This window comes from Euprymna scolopes, chromosome 4 (assembly GCF_053919585.1).
Source record: "Euprymna scolopes isolate OS-2025 chromosome 4, ASM5391958v1, whole genome shotgun sequence".
Lineage (NCBI taxonomy): Eukaryota > Metazoa > Mollusca > Cephalopoda > Sepiida > Sepiolidae > Euprymna > Euprymna scolopes.
Genome location: NC_136485.1, coordinates 34,811,740 through 34,830,694, shown reverse-complemented (window position 1 = coordinate 34,830,694; position 18,955 = coordinate 34,811,740). Strand labels below are relative to the sequence as shown.

The 18,955-nt window shown below is 33.0% G+C and overlaps 1 protein-coding gene across 3 annotated transcripts in view; it reads left to right on the top strand.

Annotated features, from left to right (window-relative positions):
* Window positions 1-18,955, top strand: part of LOC145267033 (tripartite motif-containing protein 2-like) — a 569,514-nt gene that overhangs the window by 543,858 nt on the left and 6,701 nt on the right. For all 3 annotated transcript variants that reach the window (XM_080122976.1, XM_080122990.1, XM_080122982.1), the window contains one exon: window positions 5,885-7,920. In XM_080122976.1, the coding sequence (XP_079979102.1) occupies window positions 5,887-7,917 (2,031 nt within the window). In that variant the 5' untranslated portion in view covers window positions 5,885-5,886 and the 3' untranslated portion in view covers window positions 7,918-7,920. The remainder of the gene's footprint in view (window positions 1-5,884; window positions 7,921-18,955) is intronic.

Below are 18,955 nucleotides of genomic sequence, written 5' to 3'. Positions count from 1 at the left end.
ATCATGCTGTCTGAAGATATTGGCTGCTTGATCTAAAATGTACTAAACATTGATGTTATTGTTTTTTTTTTCCATTCCCTTTGCAAAAAGTCAGAAACAAAAACAATTTTTCACTACAAAATAACTAAACACAATGAATAAATATTTGAAAATATAAAGAACTTAAAGAATAAAAACTTTTACCCAAATAATTTACCCCCAAAGGGTTAATATTCCATAAAACAAAACAACCAAACTAAACATCATGAATACATATTTGAAGCTATAAACAGCTTTTTGTCAAAATTACTGGATTTGGCATTAAATAACCTGAAAAGGGTTGATATGCCGTAAAACACCCAAACAAAACTTGCACGGCTAATTTTCATTGGTACTTTTGCTTTCTGAGTTAATCTGCTAATAAATCCATGCAATCTACTTAAATTCAATGCTGATATATGTTAAGTTTTGAGACATTGTGTTCAACAAAGATGGCGGCGTAGTTCAGATCAGTAACCAAGATGGCGGCGAATAATTAAATGCAGTCCGTGACGTAGCAAATGGCGAACTGATTGAATCCAAAATTCGATGATTTTTATAATAATTTTGCGACGTTTTGATTGGTTGTTTAGCACAGCCTTTGGTTATAAAAATGATTGGCGAATCCATTCGTCTCATACCCCCATCACAAGTCAAAAACATTTTACAATATATGTAATGTTGAGTTTGGTAAATCTGCTATAAAGACTCTGAATATTTCAATAAAATTTTCAAAGCAATAACAGTTGAGCAACTTTTCAGGTTCATGAGTGTTCAAAGTGACCAATAATTGGTAAAAGATCAGAAAATGACATCCATGAGAACCATCATGGGAAGGTTTGCATTACACACTTGGAATATTTTGTTATCTATATTTAGAATTCTCCAATATGTTATTTTATTTACTAGCTGTCGAGGAGGTTAGACACAAGGTCAAGTGTGGACTTGATGAAAATGTTTCTGTGGAGCGAACTGGATTTGAACTTGGCATACCCAGGTTTCTAGTCTATGTGGTTAACCACTGAGCTAACATCACCTTCAACAGAAAGGCATAATTGGTATTATATAACTTTAAAGAAATTATTAATATATAACTTTAAAGAAAAGGGGGAAAAATTATTATTATATAACTTTAAAGAAAAAAAAGCAATTATTATTATATAACTGTAAAGAAAAGAAAAAAAAGAAATTATTATTATATAACTTTAAAGAAAAGGAAAAACATAACTTTTACATAAGTTACATAATAATTTTTTTTTTTAAAGTAAAAGTTATATATTAATATTTCTTTTTCTTTTCTTTAAAGTTATATATCAATAATTTCTTTTTCTTTTCTTTAAAAGAAAAAAAAGAAAGTATTAATATATAACTTTTTTTTTTTTTTTTTTTTACATAGTGATCACCACTTATCAAGGCCCGGAAGCCACTCAGGGATAAGGGTTATTGCAACTACATTACGTTAGTGAGGAGATTTGCTGAAATGTTTACTTAAGGGGGCGGTTCATTAGGAATTTGTTAACATTGGACTTGAAGACAACCAAGTTGTAGTCCGGAGGGAAGCAGGCAGACGGAACAGAGTTCCACAGGCGTGCAGTTCTAAGAAAGAAGCTTTGTTCATGGAATCTGCGTTTTGATTTAGGCACAGATATAGAGTGGGGGAAATTTTTCACAGTGGATTCAGCTAGACGGGTGTTTTTCGTGAAAGATTGGCGAGGGGGGACCAGAGATTGGAGTTCAGACGAGCATCTGCCATGGAAATAACGATAAAACAAGGACAGGCTCGCAACGTCTTTTCTGTGGGAGAGAGGTTGCAGGGTAGAGAAAAGGGCATCCCCCACTAAGCCACGAAGTCTATTTTGTACTCTGTCAAGGCAGGATAGGCATTTTTTAGCAGCTCCTGCCCAGATATGGCAACAGTATTCCATCCTTGGACGTACTTGGCTTTTATATAGATAGAGAATTGCATCCGTAGTGATATATCTTCTGGAGCGGTAGAAGGATCCCACCATCTTTCCTTCCCTTGAAAGAAAAGAATAAAAATTAATAATATAACTTTTACTTTAAAGAAAAACAAAAGAAAATATTATTATATACCTTTAAAGAAAAAAAAGAAATTATGTAACTTTGGAGAAAAGGAAAACAGCTGTACAAAGACATACGTGAAAAAAACTTAAGTTAAACAATCTTGTTTTACTTTCTTTCCTCTTTTTTTTTTTTTTTTAATCAATTAAATGATTTCACATTGAAAATAGAAAAAAACTTTATTCATTTTAAAGCTGATAAGATTTTGTATAAATCGATTTGGGGAAAAAATGTTAAATATAGGGCATGCTTGGAAAGTAACCCCTCATTATTAAGTGCCTATTATCGAAATAAAATTCTTACAAGAAATTAATAATATTTATAACTTACTAGACTGGGTGCCCGGGTGTTTGGGAGGGTGGGGGTGTTGAGCAAAAAAAAAAAAAAGTGATAGTAGGCAGGCCCAAACCCGTACTGTGAAGGATGAAAAGAACATAAAAAAAAGACATGACGTCTTTGCCGTTGCTTCCATTACCAAACTGGATGTGGCGAAGGTTTGAATTAAGGTTAGTCAATCAAAAAGAGAGGATGACTTCTGAAAATATCAATGAAAAAAGCGACTCCTCCTTGTAGAAAAGTTCCCAGTTGAGGGTGAAGGAATTAATGTTTTTAGCCAATTTTTCGATATTTGTTGTTCCAAGGGTCGAGCTTCAGAACGATACCAATCTTGTGAAAATCTGTCGCTTCTGTCAAAAGTTTTAGGCATACATACATACATTTAAACAGATAGGTGAGGTTTATATAATAGATTACAAGTGCTAGCATTCACCACTAGTTTCTAAAAATGCTTTGGAAATATAAACTTATTTTACAAGTAACTCTTGGTATTTTAAATTTTTTTACTGGCTAAATGATGATAAATATTATGAGATGATTGAAAATTTTCTCCACCCAACCCACTGAAAACAATGGCTGATCCAGAAAATGGCAAGTGCTCACATTCTGTTACTGATGTTTCCAACAGAAGGAAAAGAATTGCTGTTTTCAATTGTCAATCTATTCATCTCCTGAACACTTATCCTCAAGCTTTTCTTTTCTTGATAAACAATGACTCCTTAATAATTAAAAAAAAAAAAAAACTAAGCTCCTTAAAATCATTTGATGCAGTTCTCATGTTGCTCGAGAAGCTAGTGTCGAATGCTGGCACCCATATTGAATTCTAAATAAAACCTCATGCTATACACTTTCTTATATTTCAATAATAAATTGGAAGCACTTCATATTAGGGAGTTATTTTCCACAGGCGTCAAGATATATATTTTCCGCTGTTCAACAAAATTCTGCCTTTATTTTATCCGGAAAAGGTGGATTTCCACTTAAATCGCTAGAGCATCTCATATATATGAGTTCAATGAGGGACACCTCAGACAACTGTCAGTAACCAAATCAAAGAGAAATACAAAGTGGTTTGTTGTCAGTGAATGAAACTTTTCATTATCTTAGGGAATTGTTCCCCATGGAAAATATCTAATACAGTTCTTGATTTTGGTTCACTTGAAGATTTTTCTCCCAAAAGTAATCTGATGGCCTTTGATGAGCTGCATGATCTTTGTAATTATGTTCATTCTTAGTTTTCCATTTTTGCATGAAACAGTTATCAAGGGTTACATTGAAGCTTTTGGAAATTCAGCAAGTAAAAATATGAATAAAGGCTTCGTTATTGGAATTTAAAATACCATTGTTTACTATATATATATATATATATATATATATATATATATATATATATATATATATATATATATATAATATTACAGCACATCTGATTGAACATGACAGAATTCTTCTTTTTTCCAATGTTCGTTGGATAACTTTTCGCTTCGCCAAGCAGTCTTTTTTATTTCTGCTGGTATGTTGTATATTATGGCGCCCAGTAGTTGTTATTCGGCCATATTCTTAAGCGCTTTCAATCAGTACATTCGATCGTCATCAGGAACAATTGTTATTGTTGTCGTTTTCTTTATTGAGGCTTGGTCTATTTAGAGTTACTTCTATGTTTTTTATTTTTTTATTGGTTATAAAAGTGGGTGCGGGATAGACAGGGGCAAATTATTTATTTTTAATTGTGATTTTCTTATTTTATATTTTATTTGTTTAGTTATTTATTTATTATTAGTTTATAAATACGGTTAGTATATAATTATAAATACACCAAGCCTCAATAAAAAAAATGACAACTACAACAACAATCACTTCTGATGGCGATCGGGTGTACCAGTTGAAAGCGTTTGAGAAGAATATGGCTGAACAACAATTTCTGGGCAAAATCCGAAATAAAAAAGACCGCTCGGCGAATTGAAAAGTTATCCAACTGACTGAACTTTTGTATAAAGAGGTATCTAGTTACTTGTAACTGGCTGACTGAAACATGCTCATTAATGAGTAGCGACATGTTAATGCTTGTATGTGGAGCATAACATATGATAGGCTGTAAAAAATTTTTTTAAATTCCAGATTTTCGGGAAAAGGGACTATCTATAGGTTTATGTGACTTTTGTTATTCTATTTTTTTATGCCTTTAGCACTGATGAATGCCCACTGGTATGATAAAAAAAAAAGGCATATGCAAAGAACTATGTATAAAATATCTGTAAAGGGATGACAAATTGTATGCTTGTATAGTGAATAAAACAATCTTCTTTTGAAATGAGCATAAAAATTAGTGTTTGTTACCAGTGAAGTGGTATATTATAAAAATGTGTGTGGATGCCTATATATATATATATATATATATATATATATATATATATATAAAATATAATTTTCCTTGGATTTTACTTGTGCAAATGGAAAGTCAATTAACTTTCTTGAAGTTATATTTTTGGATTTTACCGTCATTGGATTATTTACCTTTCACCAGACTATCCATTCATGTGTAATCACCTTTTTCTTCACCATATTTCCTCTGCTTCACTTTTTTGTTATCAAGTAAGATTTTTGACTTACTTGTAGTTTCATCAAATACTTTTGTATGCAAAATCCGATCCCGCATTTTGCTAATTCCTACGCTCTGATGAGAAGGAAAGTATTTCTTCGAAACTCCATGGATTAAGGACTATCCACTTATCAAGTGTTTCCTTTTCAGATTAAATATGTTTTTAACTCTTTTTCAAAGTGTTTTTTTAACATGTTTTATTAACTGTTTGCTCGTATATATATATATATATATATATATATATATATATATATATATATATATAAAGAGAGAGAAAGACAGAGACAGATAAGTTTGAGGACTGGTTTCTTCTGTGGAAAGCAACCTTTTTTAAATCGCCTGATAAGGATTTGTAGTTTTAACCGACCATCTGTCTGAAACATTAGCATGTCCAGTATCACGATCTTGCAAATTTGTTTATAGCAATAAAAATATATCTAGCTCGTTTTTATTGAGCACTCTTAATAACCTTGTTAAATTCATGAATTATCACTAAGACTGTGATAATAGAATATTCTTTTCATTCTTTTGACTCTCGGGTATATATCCGACACAGACACACTTAATCAACCGAGAACCACATCTGTCTATATAAAAACATAAGATATTAACGGATATATACTCAAGAGTCAAAATGATGAAAAGAATATGCTGTTATCACAACCTTAGTTATCACTCTTGAACACCTATAACTTGGTATAAATAATGTTTGGTCATTAAATTTATTTACTTTCTAAAAAATAATTATTTTGGTTTTATTGTTCTTGTGTAACTTTTTCTTTCTTTTGAAGAATCAAATTTCATTGAATTATCTAATTTCCATTTTTCTTTTTTCTTTTCATCTTACAGATATGATGTCCTCTACGTTGGTGGAAACTGTTTCGATCAATTACGAAGATTTCAATGATAGCTTTCTGACATGCGGGACATGTCTGTGCATCTATGACAGCACCGAGCATTCCCCTAAGCTGCTTCCTTGCTCCCACACGGTGTGCAAGAGTTGCTTAGTGAGCATTGTTGAGGCCCAAGTCCATGACACAGGAACATTTCGTTGTCCTATTTGCCGTGAAACAATTGGCATACCGCGGGGAGGGGTGACATCTTTTCCTCCGAGCTTCATTGTCAACCAACTGCTTGATCTGATGTCCCAACAACGCCGGGATGTGATACCTAAGTGCTCCAATCACCCCTCCCAAGAATTATTGTTCTGTGAAACATGTGATACTGTATTCTGTACATTGTGCACCGGAGGTGAGCATAATGGCAAGGGTGCCAGTGAGCACACTGTGATACCTTTCTCCATAGCGATCAAGCGTATGTCGGAGATCCTTCTCTACAAAGCCCATTTGTGTATCCGCAATCTGACAACTGCTTACGACAATGTGTCCGGTGAGATGTTGCGTCTTGAATCGAGCGTTGAACGGACCATAGAGAATATCAACCGCACCTTCCAAGATCTCATTAATTTAATCGACAAGCGAAGGCACGAAGTTCTGCAGAAAGTACGCAAGATCCGCGAGCACAAGAAATCCGACCTAAAAGAGCAGTTGGACCTGATCCAAGCCGAGAAGGAGAAAGTGCAAAATGAATGTGACGGCTTGCAGTACCAAGTTGAAGTACGGAACATTACCAAAAAGATTGGGGACTTGAACGAAAAATTAGATGCAACAAGTACGCTGGGTGAACCTCGAGAAAATCATTTTATCAAATGCGAGTTCCGACATAATACAGCTTACAAGGACTTATCGAATGCTCTTGCCAATTTTGGTTGCATTAAAGTTAGTACCACGTTTCCCGCACTCTCCACAGCAAAACTTTGCAAAGCTGTAACTCACTTGCGCTCTTCAGTAACAGTAGTTACTGTTGATTACCATGGCAACCCTCGAACAACCGGCTCCGATCCTGTCGTCTCTGAATTACGCTCGGAGACTGGTGAGCAGGTCGATAGCAGAATCCGTGATAAAGACGATGGAACATATGAAATTACTTTTGTTCCCCCGAAAGCTGGCAAATTTAAATTGTATATCAGCATATTTGACCGGTCCATCAAAGACAGTCCGTACACTCTTGATGTTTCTGACCACAACAATCCGATATGGAAGTTTGGCTCTCGAGGCACAGGATTAGAGAATTTTATTCAACCAGTACGTGTGGTGACGGACAAGGAAGGTTCTATCTTCGTATCAGACACAGGTAACAGTCGTATTAAGGTTTTAAATAACTGTGGAGAGATTGAACGGCACATTACCTCAGAGGCGCTTGAGAAGCAAAGTGGGCTCGGAGTATGTGTGACCCCAACGGGCAACCTCACCACTGTCAACTGGCGTACAAAGACTGTGTACACCCTTAGCAATGAGGGTGAACTTCTATCTAAATTCACCTCCAAACTATTTCAGGAACCAATCGATGTAGCTGTAACCAGTAAAGGTGATATAATCGTGGGAGACATGGGGGCAGCCAAGGTGTTTATGTTTGATGCAGAAGGGAATCTTTTGTTGCAGTTTGGCAAGAAAGGGGACAAAGAGGGCCAGTTTAAGTTATTAACCTCTGTTGCTATCGGTTGCAACGATGAAATATTGGTGGCCGATCACCGAATACAAATCTTTGATAAAAATGGTAAATTTTTACGCCAGGTCGTCAAGACTGGCAAAGGACAATATGAAGGAATGACTGTTGATCCAAATGGGCTCATTCTAGCCACAAAGACTGACCGCGGTAAAGGTGTGGTTCAAGTCTTCAATCCAAGTGGAAATTTTAAATTTGCTATAGACAGTTTTGATGACAAACTGATGCGGCCCAGTGGACTTGTTACGGTCGGTGAGCAGTTTGTATATGTGGTGGATTTAGGCAACAATTGTTTGAAAAAATTCCGGTATAAGTGAATGGTACGTATTGTTTTAATCATAAATGAAATATGATTATTTTATCATTTGTATATGATTTGATTATTAGGAATACGAGTTCTTCATTATTTTTTTTAGCAGAATTCCATTTTTTTTTAAATCTAGATGAGTGAGTACATATTGCAAAGTACGGACTGTGTTATCGTATATTCCAGACAGGTTACATAAATCGTCGGAAGGTTCTGATCAAGAACTAAAATACTGGCAAATTTTCAAGATGGTGAATGAAAACTATTTTTATTTTTTTATTACTGAAAATGTTTTTAAATGCTAACAAACAATAAAAACATAATTATTATTGGAAAAGTAATTGTATGGTAATCTCAATAAAAAAAAAGAAAAGAAATTGCTTATGCTGTTTATGGACAGTGCTAAAATTAAGGAGAAAATCATTCTTAACATGGGGAGGGTTTTTTGGGTTTTTTTTTTTTTACTATTCTGTACTTTCACCTAACAATTGCCAGCTGTTGCGACTAAATTGGCTAAGGATTTCAACATGTTTTGGTAGGTTACGTAACTTACCTGGAATGTGCCGACGTAATGACATTCGTATTCTGCATTTCAGCTTAAATCACTAACATCTCCCATACTTGTTCGTTCGCCACTTGTTCATCAAAATCCTCTGTGTTTAATTTTTAATAAGAAAGACTAATTTCTGCCAAATTACTAGAGCCTTACCTCCTCATTTTTTTTGTCATTATTTGATTTCTTTTTCTCTTTCTTCATCTCGGCTGTCTTTTTCTTTCCCTCCCCCTCCCTCTCTTTCTCCTCATCTTGTCTTGCATTTCCCTCTGAAAATTGAAAATATTAATTTTGCCATTAAATCTAAGATTTTGAATGATTCATTATTGAGGTAGGGGATTTAGATGAGGTTTGTTTCATCAAAGAATGACTTCCTGTCTCCGTCCTCCTCACATTCGCTGTCTTTTTATTGATTTTGACTTTCTTTGTTGATATAGCTTGGAATTGTTAAGTAAAAAGTTTTTTTTTTTTGTGTGTGTGTTTTTTTTTTTTTTTGCATTGCCCTCACTCAACACACACACACAGGTTGGAAAATTTGTCCTAATTTCAGCATTTTTTTTTTTTTTTTTTGCATTGCCCTCACTCAACACACACACAGGTTGGAAAATTTGTCCTAATTTCAGCATTTTTTTTTTTTTTTTTTTTTTTTTTTTTTTTTGCATTGCCCTCACTCAACACACACACAGGTTGGAAAATTTGTCCTAATTTCAGCATTTTTTTTTTTTTTTTTTTTTTTTTTTTAGGTCATTGACTACTCACATTTCTGGAATATAAATTTAATGAATGTGTTGATTTACTAAGATATTCTAAGTACAGCCTAAGTGTGAAAAACTACTTTTTGTTCATTTTATTTTTATTTTTATTTTAACAAAGTTTTTGTTATAGGCAGAAATAAGCAATGTCTCTTCAAAAATGTAAGCACTCATCTTATATATTAGGTAAAGTTAGATTTCCCCTCTTTCATTGACTGGATTAGCTTTCTTTAAAAATAAAAAAGATAAAACAGTCTGTTTCATTAGACGTTATGTGCTAAATATTAGTCTGTAATCTTAAAAACATTTTTATTTTCAAGCCATTTCATAGATTTTGATATTTAATTCTAATCAATATTTTATTTTTATTCATGATAAATAGAGAAAAGTCAAGGAGTACCGATCCTCATAGTCACATCTTTCTACTCATAACACCCAAATTTAACAAGGTAAAATTTTTCCATATACACCATTTAGTTGGCTATTTATCTCCCAAGAGAGAAGGGGGTGAGGTAAAAGAAAAACAATGGGTGTGATTTAGGTTTATTAATTTAGCAGTGTCTAGATTCTGTACTTGCTACCATGGATCAATTGGCTACCCCACCTCATTTGGAGACAGGGGTTGTGCAGTTTGTACCTCGTTATAATATTAAAAATAATTTTTACTGTGATTTTGTCCCTAAATGAACTTAAAAATGTAATGCTGTTCAATAGTTTCTTTTTGATTAATCATAAATAAACAAATAAATAAAGGTGGAAGCGACTTTACCCCTACAGTCAGAATTCCTATTACTGCTACCAAGAACACTGGGTATAGATTTAATAACATGCAATTTTTTAGTTATTACTTTCTCTTTTCCTCTTTTTTCAATAAGTACTGGCCTACATCTGACTCAAGTGAAGGAGAGGAGTAAGTCTGATTTAAGTATGACAGTTTTGTATTTGCCCTCATGTGCCAGATGATTAGCATGCAATGTTTGGCGACAAAATTTGTGCAGTTGAATCTCACCTTAGATATATAATTATTTTTACTCTGATTTCGTTGCTAAATGAACTTAAAAATGTTAAATTTTAACTACAAAACAGATTGCTAGTTTATATTTTTTTTCTGTAAGCATTAGAAATTAGCATCCTGGGCATCACAAGGTAGTCCTGCTAGTTAAAATTAAGGACATATGATATTTAAACAGGTATGCTATTTCGCACTATACAACTGAATTTTGATGACAAAATAACACTTATACTCATCTTACTACCTTCAATCCCTCTTCTTAGCAAAAAACAAACAAAACTTCCAGTTTCTTTTCTAGAATATTCCATCTGTGGAACAAGTTTCCATGGGCCTACTTCCCAGCTAACTATTACATGGTGGTCTTCAAGTCTACTTGTTGAGCTGTCCTCTTAGATAATCAATTCCTCTTGCAGGGTTCGTACAGACTTGAAAAGTCCTTGAATTTTGACTTTTGCCTTGATATTTTTATTATTACTTTGAAAAATCCTTGAAAATATGGAAAATGTCTTGAAAAATCTTTGAAAATATGGAAAATGTCTTGAAAAATCCTTGAAAATATGGAAAATGTCTTGAAAAATCTTTGAAAATATGGAAAATGTCTTGAAAAATCCTTGAAAATATGGAAAATGTCTTGAAAAATCTTTGAAAATATGGAAAATGTCTTGAAAAATCTTTGAAAATATGGAAAATGTCTTGAAAAATCTTTGAAAATATGGAAAATGTCTTGAAAAATCTTTTGAAAATATGGAAAATGTCTTGAAAAATCTTTGAAAATATGGAAAATGTCTTGAAAAATCTTTTGAAAATATGGAAAATGTCTTGAAAAATCCTTGAAAATATGGAAAATGTCTTGAAAAATCTTTGAAAATATGGAAAATGTCTTGAAAAATCCTTGAAAATATGGAGAATGTCTTGAAAAATCTTTGAAAATATGGAAAATGTCTTGAAAAATCTTTGAAAATATGGAAAATGTCTTGAAAAATCTTTTGAAAATATGGAAAATGTCTTGAAAAATCTTTGAAAATATGGAAAATGTCTTGAAAAATCTTTGAAAATATGGAAAATGTCTTGAAAAATCTTTTGAAAATATGGAAAATGTCTTGAAAAATCTTTGAAAATATGGAAAATGTCTTGAAAAATCTTTTGAAAATATGGAAAATGTCTTGAAAATCATATTTGCCATTAGAGAGTCCAGTCTGCACGAGGAAAATTTGTTTTAGAATAGGTAATTTTTATTTCTCACTTTTTTTTTTGGGGGGGGGGATAAAATCTCCCTCTTTTTTTGCTCTCATTTATAATTTAATTCTTTGGAGGTAGGGGTTGTGGCGGTCGCTATAAATAAAAATGACTCCTTTTATTGGCTATGGTAACATTTATTTGTTGTATTTTTCATTTTTGGTTACTTTTTTTTTTGAATCGCTGTGGATTGTAAAACAAATCTCAAATTTGGTTTTAAAAAACTTAAATTTTGTCTGGAGAAGGCCTTGGAAAACTTAAAAAGCCCTGCAAAGTCCTTGAAAATCTTGTCTTGAGTAATCTCCTGCCCATCTCACTCACTGTTTCTAGTCCTCTTGTTGATTTCATCATCGTCCTCGTGGTTCTTGGGCCTTGATAAGTGAGGACACATTAGTATGATGTATGTAATTAATTAAAAACAAAATCTTCTGATAACGTATCTTGTATATCGTAATATTTTGTTGGTTTAACACCTAATTAATTAGAAGAGGAAAATTGTTACTTGTCTAGTTTAATCAAGACATTAAAAAATGAAAATATCAAATAAAAAAAAAAAAAAGTTGTATTGTACGTATCTGTTATGGACTGAAGTTCTTCGGGGGAAAAAAATTAACTTAATTTGACTGAGTAGTTTTTTGGGTTTATTTTTACAGCGGAAAACATGTTTTTATGACAGCACGCTGGAGGCAGTTTCGCACGTCCAAGTGTGCCTGCAATGCAGAAGTGCATATTAAATGATTGTTGCATGTTCATGACTTAAACTAATTGGACAGGTCAAGCATAGACTGACCATTAGCTGTACTGAATATTATTCAGAAAGGAATATGAATTTTATCAATGATTCCATCGGTGGCATTTTATGAGGTCAGGAATTTCTCAATATGACTGATTTGAAGAAATAACATGGAAGTACAGTACTTAAAAATATGTGATGCGTTTGTGACGTAGAAAGAGTTTTCTTTTTTCTTTTTTTTTTTTTTTAAAACCAAGCAAAATGATTAATCTTGTGGTGTTAGTGGTTGAATAAATGAGAAGAAAGACACAGTAACAATTAAATATGTATTAACAAAATACATAACAGTGGGAATTGAACAATATCTTTGCTCATGGCAGGACTAGTTGTGAATAACCATCCATTTCGCATATCTGTCACCAACTCTCTCGTAAACCGCTTCTCATCACCGGAAGTGACGTCATGGAATAGTTCATTATTCCTAGTAATAGAGGTGTGTCTCCAACAATTAGGTTTCAAAAGCTATTGTGCGATTATGGCATAAAAAGTATATATATATATATATATATATATATATATATATATATATATATATATTTTTTTTTTTTTTTTTCAAGCAAATCATAGCTGTAAGAATTCAAATGTATGGTGCATCATTTATGAAATGGTATGAGTTTTATGTTTGCTTTTTGTTTTTTAATATCGATGTTATGTGCAAAGTGTTGTTAGAAATGTGGTTTAAAATATCTTTTTCGATTAACAGCTATAGTATGCATGATTTGCAGTAAATATCTCGCGGCCATCAGAGTTCAAGTCCTGTTCAGTTAATATAAGTTTATTGTTTAAAGATCAGAAATGACAGAAGCTGTTATGTTGTTTAATTGCGGCAGAGTTTATAATGAGTGCTGATTTAAGAAGTCTTTACTGAGATTTATTTTAAACTACTAGGGCTACCCGGTGTTGCTCGGGACTATATAAATAGAAGTGAAATAATGTGTGTAACATCTTTATATTAAAATTTCTATCTTTTGTTCTCTCTCTACTAGTGGTGGGACGATTAATCAGAATCGGAATCGTTAATCGTAAGAATCGTGTATTTTGGGAGGTATCGGAATCGGAATCGCATCGTTAAAAAATACCTTAATTTTCCGATTCCTTCATTACGATTCTTTTAGTCTGATGTTGAAAAAAAGAAAAAAATTTCCTGATATTTCTAACCGCAAGAGAGAAATGTAGCATGTTATAAAAAGAAACCAAAGAAATTCATTATTAACAGGGCAATGCTTAGTGCCCCTCCCTTACAAGGTTCATTCATTCAGATCTATTGTAATCAAAACTACAAAAGAGTTAACTTGAAAAGAAGTATGCAGGGCTCTACATTGCGAGTAAAAATAAAAAAAAACGCTTATCTTTTTGGCGATTGTTTTTTTTTATTGACAAATCTTCTAATACTGAATGAAAATGCTTTTTCAACTTATATTTTCTTAAAATAAAACGAGCAAAGTCAAATTATTTAAACAGTAAAAGGTTTAATAGAACAATATACTTTTTTTTCTTTTTTTAAAAGAAGGCTTTTGAAAGAAATATCTCTAAAATGAAATTGATCACGTTGTATTATTTCGCAAAGTTTTGACAGTCATCCGCTTCTTTTGAAGTTTCAAAAAAATCGACCCCATACCTATCTCTTCCAAACCTAAAGTTATTAAATAACCCCTTCGTTAATTTAAGGGTAATTAATTCAATTCAGTCAAGTTTTTTTTTTTTTAATTTCATTGAAATAAAATCCATTATTTTTTTTTTCTCCAGAAAGATAAAACCCTGAATTTGATTATATTAAAAGCAGAATAATATAATCTTTTTTCTAGAATTTTAAATTGAAAATTAAAAGTGTTTTGCGCAGTTTTTTTCCGAACGAAAAAGAAATTAATATATATTTTTTTAAAAGGTTTTGTAATCAATTAATTTTTATGTCTAAATAATATTTACGATTAATTAAATAATTTCATTTTAAAAAGTATTTATAAATAGAATTTTACTTAAGACTTATAGTTTAGCAATATTGAACCGCATCAACCATGTGTGAATGGAACACAGTCAACCAAAAAAAATTCAAAAGAAAATGCATATTTGCATTTTATTATGTAAACTTTTCTACATTGGTTTCAAAAATTAAATTCTATAAGTTTTTTTGTTAACTACCGGTTGGTACAATTTACCGCCCCATCCCTTTAAATTATGATAACCGTTTTTGAAAGGCACTAAACTCCTAAAATTTACTTATTATGAGGACCAAAATAATGAATCGTGTGTATTTATTCTCTAATTTTCTTGTTTTTGTTCTGTTATATAAATTCTATTTTATTTGTTTTTTCTCTGAAGAATAAATTCTATTTTCTTTGAGTTTTTTTTTTTCTGTATTCCAATTAAGTAAAATAAATTTTCTCTAAAATAAATTTTGCTAATTTTTCCGTTTAGTTTACTGTATAATAATTTTATTTAAACCAAAACACGACGGTGTAGACATAAAATCTCTCTTCCAAAGTTAGGGAACATATTTGGGAACTACCGACCATAAGTATAAAACTACCTTGTATATTTCAAAACAATAATTCCCTAGGAATCGGAATCGTACTTGGTATCGGAATCGTTAATCAATATTTTCCTGGAATCGGAATCGTATAAAAATTAGGAATCGTCCCAACACTACTCTCTACCCAATCATGGCTGACGGAACAAGAGCATGCTACCATCGTGAATTACATAAAAGCGTTTTGTTGGAAATTCCATGCAGTTTTTTTAGTTTGACAAGATACGTCTGAAGAAGGTCGGTTGGTTGATTGTTTTTGTTTTACAATATATCAACCCTTTTCAGGTTATTTAATGCCGAATCCAGTGATTTTTGAAGAAAAATTTTTTGATAGAAAATATATATTTTTTCAAGTCGATTTCTATTTAACCCATAGTTGGAACCCTAACAGGTACTCCCACTCCGGGTCAGAGTGAACCTGGAAGCAATGGCAATTCGATGGTTGAATACAAAATGGATAAATTGACAAATTCACTAATCTATATATCGATAAAAGTGAAAGTGTGTGTGTGTGTACATAACTCTGTCAATTTTTAGTCTACAGACTCGAAATTTGATATACAGGGTACTGAGATTTGGGAAAACTTTTGTAATCCGTTTTCAGCCAGAAATTTGGTTGTTAAGGGGTCAAAGTTCAACGATTTGACCTTTGAGAACTCTATCAAACTCCTCCGATAATTTTGGGTCTAAACACTTGAAATTTTAGATATGGGTTCCTTGGACATGTATCTAACTTAATAACTTGATTTGAGCCCAAAAAATAAATGTTAGGGCATCATAATAGGGGTCAAAGTTAAAAAAAAATTGACCGTTTTTTTTTTTTTTGCTCAACATACACCTCCAAACACCCAGGCAACGCCAGGCTGAAATGTTAGTTTTCGATAAAAATATTTATTTACCAGCGTGTATTTAGTTGTTGTTGATGGTATCACAAGTTCCCAAAATTTTTGGAGATATACTCACTTGTCAAGAGAAAGAAACAAAATAGATCCTACTCTCTGGGGTTTTGATATTAACATTAAATTTAATATCAAAACAGCAGCTCAGAGTAGGATCTATTTTGTTTCTTTCCCCTTGACAAGTGAGTATATCTCCAAAAATTTTGGGAACTTGTGATACCATCAACACAACTGGATACAGACAGGGATTTTATACCATCAACAATGACTGAATACAGCCATTCACACTGGTAAATATTTTAATGCAAAATTAGTGAATTTTTCAATTATTAATTTACCCATACTGTATTCAACAATTGTCTCACCTTCTGCATTGTTAAGCCTTCAAACACATCTTTTAAACTACATACAATGCTTCAAGCAAACTACAACATCCTTTTCATATATTTATGTTATTTTATTTATATTTAAAATGTTGCAAAACAATGTAGTTGCAAATTTTCACATTAACTAAAATATAAAAAACATATTAAACAAAAGAAAAAAGATTATTTATTATTATTAAGCGTGAAGAAAAGTTTCGTTTTCTTTTTACTCACTCCACTGCCATAAACTCTTTTTTAGAACTAAAAACGTTGTTTTGTAATTTTCTGGTTTATTCTGGATAGTTTACGTGACCTTTGTAAACACTTTTTTTTTTTTTTTGCATACAAAGGTCACAATATTTTTTTGACATTAGGAAAATAACAATTTGTGTAGTTGTTCATATATTTTATTTCCCAATTAAAAAATGAAAGAGAAAGATAAATATTGAATAAAAAAAATATGTATCAGTTTATGTTAAGTTATTTTTAAAAAATACTTTTTAAATAAAATATGTAACATAATAATTCATACATAAATTAAACTTTTATTTCAAAAAAAGTTTATTGAATTAATATTCAACGTTAATAACAGAAATTACTGGTGTTTTTTGGGTTTTTTTTCTACAAAATGTTTCATCTAGAGATGCACAATTTCATAATCTTCTTGCAGGGATCAAGGGCTGTATCTGTTCTGTTCTTAATCAGAGAAGGAGAGATCCTTATCGTGGGGTTTCTAGTCCCAGATAGCAGATTTAAGACAACAATATATTCATGTTACCACACCTGTTCCCATTAGATTGCTAAAGTTAAATGACGTTGAGCCTGGTTAGTTCTAAAATGGATGCCTTGAGCCCCTAAGAGGCATAGGCCATCTACAAATTTTAAGTCTGACAGCATAGATACAGCACTTTCCCTTGGCACTAGTGCACAAGTTCATGTATTTGGTGACTTCAATGTCCACCACTGTAACTGGCTTGGATTCTCTAATTACACATATGCAGCTGGTAGCACAACACATAGCTTCTCTATATCTTATTCCCTATCACAGACAGTTACGTTTCCAACCCGTTTCCCTGACCAGCAAGAGCAACACGCATCACTTTTAGATCTGTTTCTGACCACAGTTCCTGATAATTGTGTTACAAACGCCCACAGCCCACTTGGGAATGCTGATCATGTAGTGATAATAGTTGAAATCACCCTAAACTCTAGAGCCAAAATGGAAGAGCCATTGCTCAAAACAATGAGATATAAAAAGGCCGACTGGGAAGCCATCAGTGATCTCATTAAAGACGCCCCATGGCGAAATATCTTTTCACTTCCTGCTGAACAGTGCGCAAATGAGACCACTGAATGGTTCAAAACAGCAATTGAAGCACATGTCCTCACGCAGAAATTTTATAGCAAGCCCCCACTCTCCCCAATGGTTTACTTCCACATGTGCAGCTGCCATCGCGCAAAGGCAGCATGCATACCACAGATTTAACCGAGATAAATTCAGTTCAAACAGACAGAAGTATATAGAAGCCAGAAGTAACTGTAAGAAAGAAATAGCGACAGCTAAGACAGAATACACTGAAACCACCAGAAAACGCATCGAAGCTCAGAAACCCGTGACTTCTGGAAAATCTACAACAGTGTAGTAAATAATGGGCAATCAACAATTCCCCCACTATCCAACAATCATGAAGTTGTTTGCTCAGCAACCGACAAGGTTAACATGCTTGCGAGTCAGTTTGCCTCCAACTCCACACTAGACCCTGCTAACCACCCTCTCCCAAACTCCTTTGTGGACAGACGCCACACTTGACTATCTGAAAATCACCCCTTCTTAGGTGCATGCTATTATAAAAAATCTTGACACTGCAAAAGCATGTGCTATTAAAAAAGTGGTCCGCCGAAGAAGTAACTCCAATCCTCTCCAAACTTTACAACAAATTCCTTAATGAATCTTGCTTTCCTGCTTTTTTTTTTTTTTTTTTTTTTTTTTTTACAAAGGCATCACCACATTATCAAGGCCCAGAGGCCACTCAAGGATAAGGGTTAAAGAGTGTACAGTAGAAGTTGGTCAATATAGTAATCATTAGTAATGAAAATTTGGTAAATTTAATAACTTATATGGAACGGCTCATCAAGAACTTATTTACTTTAGACTTGAACAAAACCATATTGTAGTCAGCCGGAAAGCAGGAAAACGGAAGACAATTCCACAGGCGTGCAGTTCTAAGAAAGAAGCTTTGTTCATGGAATCTACGTTTAGGTTTAGGCACAGATAAAGAGTGGGGGAAATTATTGATAGTGTTTACAGCTAGACGAGTGTTTCTTGTGAAAGTTTGGCGAGGGGGGACCATAGATTGAAGCTCAGTTGAACACTTTCCATGAAAATAACGATACATCAGAGACAAACTCGCAACATCTCTTCTGTGAGATAGAGGTTGCAAGGAGGAGAAAAGGACATCTCCTACGAGGCTACGAAGTCTATTTTGAACTCTATCAAGGCAGGACAAGTTCTTTCTAGCAGCTCCTGCCCAGATGTGGCAACAGTATTCCATCCTTGGACGTACCTGGCTCTTATATAGATAGAGAATAGCATCAGCAGTGAGATATCTACTGGATCGATAGAAAGATCCCACCATTTTTCCAGCGGCCTTGGCAACAGATTTGATATACGTGTTCCATTTAAGATCAGGAGTAATGGTCAAGCCCAGAAGCTTGTCAAAACTTGAGGCCTCCTGAAGACGAGAGCCATTCATTTCAATTGATGACAAATGTGGATTAGAATGTTGATGATGTAAAGAGAGAAGCTTGGTTTTAGATGCATTAAAAGTAACCAGCCACTCCTTTCCCCATTGTACTACGTGCTCAAGATCAGAGGAGAGAGAATTGGAGAGAACTTGCTCGTTTACTGTCT